The sequence below is a fragment of the Gekko japonicus genome, unplaced genomic scaffold (genome assembly GCF_001447785.1).
Source record: "Gekko japonicus isolate JY-2015 unplaced genomic scaffold, Gekko_japonicus_V1.1 scaffold64, whole genome shotgun sequence".
Taxonomy (NCBI): Eukaryota; Metazoa; Chordata; class Lepidosauria; order Squamata; family Gekkonidae; genus Gekko; species Gekko japonicus.
Genome location: NW_015170277.1, coordinates 1,352,198 through 1,361,629, shown reverse-complemented (window position 1 = coordinate 1,361,629; position 9,432 = coordinate 1,352,198). Strand labels below are relative to the sequence as shown.

The following is a 9,432-nucleotide window of genomic DNA, read 5'->3' as shown; positions in this document are numbered from 1 at the left end:
CCCCCCCCCCCCGGCTGTTTCACATCCACTTTGACTCTTAGCTGCTGCTGCACTGAGAGTCAGTGCAGATCTCTCAGGTAAACACTAAACCACAATTTCATTGCTCCAGTTTCCTTTGGTTCTCATATTTTACAATAGTACAAGAGCCACTCCAGGGCAGCAGCCCGGGCTCGGCGGCAGAGCGCTGGTCTGGCATGGCAAAGGTCCCCGTTCCCCAGCACCTCCAGGGAGCAAAGCCGGGAAAGATGTTGGAGGACTTCTGCTAGTCGGAGGAGGCAGCAGCAGTGGCCTTGATGGGCCAAGGGTCTGATTTCAGGCGACCACGACTGTTTCTCAGCCCAAGCTCCGGCCACCCCCTACCTGAGGGGGCCACACGGGCTTGTCACGGACACCCTATACGAGGACTGGCCTTTAAGGAACAGAGCCAGGGCCCAGCAACAGATGCTGCCGCAGGAGCGGAGGTGACCAGTAACTCGGCCGAGAGCCGGACAGAAAAGTCTCAGAGGGCAGTCATTCTGGACTGCAGTACCTTCCAACCCAGCAGCACCTTAAGAGGCCAGCGGGATTTCCAGGGTCTAAGCGTTCAAGAGTCAAAGCTCCCCCTCTTAGATACAAGGGCTAGCGTGTGTGCGTGTCAAGCACCGTCAAGTCGTAGCCTTTGCAATAATTTTGGGAGAAGAAAGAAGATGAAGAAGAAGATACGAAGGCAAAGCATGCATGTGAAGTTTTGTTTTTTATATTATTAATTGATTTTGGTGGTGTGGTAAAACTGTACAATTCTTTCTTCGATAAAATTGCTTTAAAATAAAATTTAAAAAGTCGTAGCCTGTAGGGTTCTCAAGGGAGGGGACGAACAGAGGTGGTTTGCCATTGCCTGCCTCTGCGTAGCGACCCTGGAACTCCTTGGTAGCCTCTACTCGGCTTTATACCCTGAAAATCTCATTGGCCTTTAAGGTGCTACTGGACTTCAATCGGACAGAAAAGTGAGACAGAAGTGATTAAAAAAACCCATTTTCACTTGTTCCGCTGGAAACGCAGTTCAAAACAGCCCACCACACCAACGTGGCCGCTGGCCACTGACCCAACACGTCCATGTTCTGGAGTCCACAGGCGCCGCAGAGCCCCACCCAGGGCCAAGAGCAGCACGCGGCAGCCGGTGGACAAGCCCTGACCCGCTGCAAGATTGAGTTCAGAGCCAGGGTTTGGGGAATCTTGCCCCCGTGTCATGAATCCCAGGGCCCAGCTGTGTTTCAAGAGCCCCGCGAAAACGCTTCCCCCAGTTTCCCAGTCACCTGGCACTTCTGCCGCAGCTGTCTCAAATCTTTGATAATGGGAGCGAGGTTGGACTTCTTATCTGCCACCAGGGTGATCAGCTTTTTCACCTGTTTGACCGGAGGAAAACGCACAGTGTGAATGTTCTATAAATAGCACTGCCAGAAAGCTGGGAAAGGAAAGATTGGGGGGAGCAAATGGAGAGGAAAGAAGGGGAAAAGGAAAAAAATATCAAGGAAGCCATGAAGAAAGAAGAAGATGGTACCATTTGGCCACAGTGCAAGCACCCAGCAGAGCGCCTCCGTCCCAGCCCCAGCCTTCCAATAATGCACCAATCACCATTTCAGACATGCTATCCAGAGTGCGCCCCTTCATTTCATCCATTTCGCTCTTGACCGCCGACACTCTCTCCAGCTCTTCCTGTGTGTAGCTGTATCCAGAGATGCCCTTTTTGGCCTCGATGGCTTGCTGGATGCAAAGGGAAAGAAGGACTGTCATCCCGGTGGACGCTGCTGTCTTGCTAATAGCCCCAGGGCCCCGCTCACGGACAGCTGTGGATCATTTTGGAAAAGATAACCGGTTCTCCAACAATGCCCTGCACGCGGGACATCAGCTGCCACGTTTGCCACAGCTTTTCTTGCGTGTCTGATAGAAACGCCAAACAAACAAAAGAAGGGCTCTCTCTAAAAGCGAATTTCTTTCTAACGGAGCAAGCAATGCTAGATGCAGTGGCAAGGAACAAGAGAGCAACCCGTGGGCTCATCAGAGTGGCTCCCCACAGGTGACTTCAGGGGCTTCAATGCCCGTGTGTGAGAACCGGCTCTCATTAGACACAAGGGGCTGATTCATTGGTGGCTTCTGAATAGCACACGCTGGAGTGGAAACAGAATGGGATGTGGTTTTTTTCAAAGTTAAAAATACAAGAAAAGACTGTTGTTAGCGTGTCAGTCAAAATACGAGTGGTGAAGAACCTAGTCTTGATTTTGCTGAAATTATTTTTTTTTAAAGGCTTCACTTCGGTTTGAGGGGGTTTGCCAGCAGACGGCTTTCAGCAGAAATGAACCCTCTGAGAAAGTCTCGGGGATCCGGCCCACTTGCCCTGGAACACCCCAAAACATAGTCTGATGCTGCTGCGGTCTGGATGCTGCTGCTACCTGGGGACCAGTTTCTGCACATCAACCATGCTAGCCTAGACTTTTCTCTTCCTGACTTTTCTCATTCTTTCCCTTCTCCTCTCTTTGTCTTCTTTCCTCTTTCTGCTTTGGAACCAAGAGTGACTGAGAAGAAGAAGAGATCAGATTCATACCCTGCCCTTCACTATCGAAATGAGTCTCAGAGCGGCTTACAAACTCCTTTCCCTTCCCCTCTCCACAACAGACACCCTGTGAGGTAGGTGGGGCTGAGAGAGCTCTTGACAGAAACTGCTCTTTTTCAAGAACAGCTCTGAGAGGACTTGTGACTAACCCAAGGTCACACCAGCAGCTGCATGTGGTGGAGTGGGGGGTTTTCTTTACAAAGCTCAAGGAATGAGGTGGGCTATGGAGAGAGCCGGACAGCTGGGAGAACGCTGCCAGTGTGGCGCAGCCGCTAGATTGCTGGACCAGGATCTGGGAGGCCCAGGTTCCAATCCGAACTCTGCTGTGGAAGCCTGCCGGATGACCTGGGGCCAGTCACACTCTCAGCCTCGCCTACCTTGCAGGGCTGTTCCGAGGATAAAACAGAAGAGAGGAGACGATTTCACCTGCTTTCGGTCCCCACTGGTGAGAGAGACAGGGTGTAAATGAAGCACATACATGAATTATTTGTTATAAGGATTGGAAGATGTCAGAACATTTTTGGCAGTTTAAAAAAAAAACAAACGACTGCTGGGAAGATCCTGGGGATCCGGGTCCGCTGACGGCGGTGCTTCCTCCTGGCACAGTGAGCCTCTTGCAAAAGGGGACGGCTCCATGGTGCAGGGAAAGCACCACTGTTGGTGCAGGATCCTACCGTGTGTCCGGTTTTAAAGGGACAGCACCAGAATAAAGGCCCATCGTGTCTCAGTCAGGCAATCAGATCGCTTTGCGTGTTGCAAAAGACAAGCTTTGCCTACTGCTTTCCTGTGCAGACGGCTTTCGAAGCCTGCACAGTCACGAAAGGGCTCCTTACCAACTGCTCCTGGATGTCCTCGTGCCGTTGCCGGAGGAGCTCTTCTGTCCTCTGCAGGATCCCATACTCGGCGGTAATTTCCGCTATTTCCAGGCGCTTTTTTTTGTAGAGTGTGTTTTTGCTCCGAAGCTTGTTGACGTAGCGCTTAAACTGCAGCACGTGATAAAATCAGAAGGTCTTTGACAAGAACAGGATGAGACACACGGATAAAAAGCCACTAGCTCTCTGAGGTATCCTTTTGGGCCCTCATCTGTACCAAGTCAGGGTTGCCAGCTCCAGGTTGGGGAACTCCCGGAGATTTGAGGGTGGAGCCTAGGGAGGCAGGGTTTGGGAAAGAAAGAAACCTCAGCAGGGTCTAATGCCAAAAAGCCCATACCCTCTGAACCTGCCGTTTTCTCCAGGGGAACGGATCTCTGTAGCCTGGAAATCAGTTGTAATTCTGGGAGATCTCTGGGGCCCTCCTGGAGGTTGGTAACCCTAGCACCAACCATACACTGTATCTAAGGGCCTTGGGAACTACGAGGAAACTACGAGGGATATTTGAAAGGCTGTCATTTGGAGGAGGGCAAGGAGCTGTTCCAGTGGGCAGCAGAGGAGAGGACCCAAAGCAACGGGTTTAAATTATAGGCAGGAAGGTATCGGCTGGATATTAGGAAACACTTTTTCACGGTCAGAGTGGTTCAAAGGTGGAATCAGCTGCCCAGGGAGGTGGTGAGCTCCCCTTCAGTGGCAGCTTTCAAGCAGAGGCTGGACGGATATTTGCCAGAGATCCTTTAGGCTGGTCCTGCATTGGGCAGGGGGTTGGATTAGATGGTCTGTATGGCCCCTTCAATGATTCTACATCTCAGGAGTCCTCTTAATACCAATGCCACGGGCAATATGGAAAAAACTGAATAGGCTGTAGTTCCTGGGAGGAGCCGGGAATTAGGTAAGCGTAACGCCCACTTTCTGTTTCTCCCCATCTGGTGCCTGAGCAAAATGAGAGAAGGCCAAGACTGAGGAAGCTCGGTAGAGGAGTTATTAATGTACCACCACGTTGAGACAAGTGCAAGGAAAACCTTTCAAAAGGGGGGGGGGTATAGTTAAAAAAACAGCAGCAGCATTGCCTGTGACCTCTCTCACCCTGCTGGGCGTCAGGCGTCACATCCCCCTGCCTGACTCTGCGGCCTGAGAATCCCCCCTCCCCCCAATAACTGTATGTTCTGCGAAGAGTGTCCTCGGCACCAGGCCCATCATGAAATCAACCCAGCTCATCTGCCAGCCTGGGCCGTGTGGAGGCCGAAGCCCTGTCCACCTGAACACTATTTTAAAAGCCCAAAGTGGCGATATATCTCTGGCGAAAGAACAAACCTGCACATTACTTTGTGTGCTCTATGCCGGCTGAGCTGGGCACAGCTTTAAGAACACTGCTGTCTGTTGGGGAGAAGGTCAGAAAAGGTGGAAGAAATCACAGGAGCCACTGAGCTGGGGGTGCTCCCCCCCCCCCCCGGCTCGCTTTTTAAAACCACTGCCTAAAGAGTTAGGGGCTCACTGCTCATTTCAATGAGATTTATTAACTCTAATGATCCCATGTTTCCCTCCTAGTGGTGTCAGCTTGGGGTTTTTTTTGTGGCTTCTTTTAATGGAGTCAGCTTGCGGTAATGGCTTGATTTTTAGGGGAGGGGCTGCGGCACAGTGCAGAGCATCTGCTTGGCATGCGGAAAGGTCCCAGGTTCAATCCCTGGTATCTCCAGTTAAAAAGGCCCAGGCAGGAGGTGATGTGAAAGACCCTCTGCCTGGGATCCTGGAGCGCCATTGCCGGTCTGAGTAGGCAACACTGACCTTGATGAACCAAAGGTCTGATTCAGTATTAGGCAGCTTCATGTGTTCAGTGGCTGTGTTTCAGCTGTAAGTCATCTCCAGCAGGTCTCTGTAGAGATGGCTTATATCTTTTATAAATAAATAATATTAAGGAGAAGAAGAGATTGGATTTATACCCGGCCCTTCACTCTGAGTCTCAGAGCGGCTTACAAACTCCTTTCCCTTCCCCTCCACACAACAGACACCCTGGGAGGTAGGCGGGGCTGAGAGAGCTCTTTCGAGAACTGTTCTTTCAAGGACAGCTCTTATCAGAACTATGGCTTGCCCAAGGTCATCCAGCAGCTGAGAGTGGAGGAGTGGGGAATCAAACCCGGTTCTCCCAGATTAGAGTCTGCGCACTTAACCACTACACCAAACCAAAACATGATGCATTTTCTCGCACTTGCTCAGCGTCCCTTTTTGGCTAAGCTGCTCTTCCTCTTGTAATGTATTTTGGTTTTATATAACTAGTTTCTTTAAAAATGAAGATGAGGAGGGGTGGGCAGGAGGGCAGGCTTCTCTTCAAAGCTCATGTATTCAGCAGGGAAGGGACCATCGCAGCCGGAGCAACGAGACAGAACGCCTCTGGTCGTATGCACAATGCACAGACCAACCTGTTTGAGTGGACACATGCCAAATTGACATTCAACAGACGCACACATGAACACACATGAAGCTGGCCTCATATTGACTCAGACCCTTGGTCCAAAGGTCAGTATTGCCTACTCTGACTGGCAGCAGCTCTCCAAGGTCTCAGGCTTTCACACCACCTACTGCCTGGTCCTTTTAACTGGAGATGGCAGGGATTGAACCTGGGACCTTATGCCTGCAAAGTAAAGGCTCTTCCACTGAGCCACGGTCCCTCCCTTGTTCAGAATAAGTTGCCTGTGAGACAACCGCAACCACTGACTGGATAGTGCCCATGTCATCGTTGATAATAGTCCACCCTTCCTTCCATTTTTCCATTGGTGGGGGTTTTGCCTTCCACTTTTTCCTACCGCCCCTTCAACACTGCAGCCAGAAAACACAGTTATCTTTCCTCCCAGCACCAATAAATATTCTACATGAAAGAACTGTTCCTCTTAAAATACTTTTTCCTCTGTTGGATACATTCGGCAGAGCTTATCTTTTTGTTCTGAAGAATAAAAAGGGGACTGGCAGACGGGGGCTCTCTGTCCACCCCCACTCTTGAGCAATCACAAGTTCTAAGAGGGAGGGAGGAAGCACTCGTGCTGCTCCTTAAAAAAGCAAAACAAAAAACGAACAGCCTGCACAGAGTTTAGGGAAAAGCATGTCAGAATTTACCCTCATCAAAGTGGCCTGGGAATTTTGTATGTATCTGAAGAAGTGTGCGTGCACACGAAAGCTTATACCCAGAATTAAACTTTGTTGGTCTTAATGGTGCCACTGGACTCAAACTTTATTCTGGGGATTTTGGTTACTGAACCAATATGGCCTTCAAGAAATCCACGGCCCTTAGGAGAAGCTGGCCCCAGGATCTGTGTGCGGCATGGAGCTCTCAGGTCCCGCCACCCCAGCGGATCCTGATCTGGCTCCTCTTGCAGCTCGGTTTAAACTGAGCTACAAGAGAAGCCAGCCCCAGCCGAGGCGGCGCAGAGATCTTAGCTCCCACTGCTCATTCGGTATAGCTGAATATACCAGAATAAAAGCCGAAAAATTCGGCTTTTATTTGGACTCAGCTATACCGGTAGCCAGTCAGATTATCTGATCTGTACTTGGTTTAAATAATACCTGAAAAATACCGGTAAGGGTATTTGGGGTTTTTTTTAATGCTCAGTTTATGCTGAATGCACACTCCTACATGTGCTATACAAAAGATCATGTCAAGTCATGTTTGGAAAGATGACATCAAAGAAAGGGAAAACCCAAGAAGCAGACATTTAAGGGACAAAGTTATGCGGATGTTTAAAAACACACACACACAAAACCCTGAGCAAACCCACTGTGCGGAAGCAACCTTTACAGTAACTCCACTTCCCCCATTCGTCTGCTGTTTGTAGTTCTGGATCTAAATCTCTCTGCCAACTAAATGTAATACTTTGTACATCTGACAAAGCAGGCACCGGATCACAAAACCTTCTAGCACAATAAATACGACAGTCCTGCCAGCACCACAACTAAACACTTTGGTTATTCTGGCTGCAACAGATTAACACCACTAGCCCTTTGAAACTAACTCAGGTTCCTGAGAATGATCTTAATTAGAAACAGGGAGACAACCTTTAATTGTCACAGCAGGATACTATAGCAAAACGTTTGCAAGTAGCTATGTCCTGAGAATTATGGAGCAGATGGCCGGTCTTCCTGCCAGTCCAATTAATGCAATAGGGATCTCGCAAGCAGTTGAAAACACTGCGTCTAAGCAAATCCCCGGCTGTGACAAGCTCCCAACAATCATTTGCAAGGTAGCTTGGAACCAAGCTTGGACAGCCATTTGGGGATATGATTTATGATCTCTCCCACTCCCTATTATGTGCCGGGAAGTCCCACAGATTTCAGTGAGGCTCCGGAGTACGTATGTGGCAGTGGGACTGCAGCCAAGCTCTGGTGCAGAAGCTGACTCCTTGATCTATTAAAGAAGAATAACATCCTACCGTCTGCTTGCCAGACAGGCCAATCAGGCAATTTTGAAAATTAATACTGATTAAGAAGCCTTTTTTCTGGGACAATCCTGGTTAGCTCACCAGCTTGCCATGGCTGGCTGCTTTAGAAGAATCGATTCTTCCATGAAACATCTCATATTTTGGACCAACCTGGCTCCATAGCATTGTTGCTGTTGTTTTAAAAATCAGTGAAGGAAGGGCTAGGAAGGGCCAATTAGAGACAAGACAGAGATAGAAACAAGCAGCTAACCCCCCCTTTCCATATGTAACGGTTGAGGAAATTCTGCTTCGCTGTATCTGAAAAAGTGTGCCTCCACACAAAAGCTTATACCTTGAATAAAAACAGGTTGCTTACCAGTAACTGGTGATCTTCGAGTAGTCATCTGTGCATTCACACCAATGGGATCTAGTGCGCCTGCGCTGGATCTGCCGGTGCCTAGCAAGCTCTCTTGAAAGGATTTTCGTGCCTGGCCCAACTGAGCATGCTCAGGAGCCCGTGAGCATGCCCAGAAGGGCAGGCACGGACATCCCACCAGTTCCTACCAACCGCCGTGTATCAATCTCCTAATAAAACAGGTAGAAGAAGACAGCAGCGGGGCAGGAGGGCGGGTGGATGCACAGATGACCACTCCAAGATCACCAGTTACTGGTAAGCAACCTGTTTATCTTCTTCGTGGTCTCTGTGCTTCACACCAATGGGAGATTAGCGAGCAGTAGCCTACCTGGAGGCGGGTGCTGTCAGGTGTTTACTGCTTAGCTGATGATAAAACCTGACATCCCAGACTGTCACTGGTGGACTGGCGGACGTCTAGGGCGTAGTGCCTGATAAAGGTAGTAGGCATGGCCCAGGTTGCGGCTCTCCAAATGTCTTGCAGCTGTACTCCCTTCAAGAACGCAGTGGATGTAGCGACAGCCCTGGTGGAATGAGCCCGTACCGGGCCTGGCAATGGCTGTTTCGCCAGTAGGTAACACAGTTCTATCAGACCTACGATCCACTTTGATAGACGTTGGGCAGTGATTGGAGTGCCCACACGGGGTGTAGCGTATGAGACAAACAGCTGTGACGTTTGTCTGGTGGAGCGTGTCCTATTCAGATAGAAGAGGAGGGCCCGCTTCACTTAGCGACAGCCCTGGTGGAATGAGCCCGTACCGGGCCTGGCAATGGCTGTTTCGCCAGTAGGTAACACAGTTCTATCAGACCTACGATCCACTTTGATAGACGTTGGGCAGTGATTGGGGTGCCCACACGGGGTGCAGCGTATGAGACAAACAGCTTTGAAGTTTGCCTGGTGGAGCGTGTCCTACTAAGGTAGAAGAGGAGGGACCGCTTCACGTCTAAAGTGTGCATAAGTCTGTCTTCCTGTGATTTTGGGTCAGGGTAAAAATCAGGGAGGAAGACTTCCGACTGCAGATGGAATTCAGAGACCACCTTGGGCAAAAATGAAATGTCCGGCACCAGGCGGACACCATCCGGGAGGAAGGATAAGTATGGCGAGTCATGTCGGAAAGCCAGGAGTTCACCGACTCGCTTGGCCGAGGTGACGGCGAC

General features: G+C 50.1%; 1 protein-coding gene across 1 annotated transcript in view; it reads right to left on the bottom strand.

The window, feature by feature from the left end:
* The window catches only part of IFT81 (intraflagellar transport 81), a 67,333-nt gene that overhangs the window by 12,455 nt on the left and 45,446 nt on the right, over positions 1-9,432 (bottom strand). The window contains exons 11-13 of the mRNA XM_015417677.1: positions 3,421-3,570; positions 1,612-1,740; positions 1,293-1,382 (exon numbers count right to left, since the gene is read on the bottom strand). Coding sequence (XP_015273163.1) covers positions 1,293-1,382; positions 1,612-1,740; positions 3,421-3,570 — 369 coding nt within the window. The remainder of the gene's footprint in view (positions 1-1,292; positions 1,383-1,611; positions 1,741-3,420; positions 3,571-9,432) is intronic.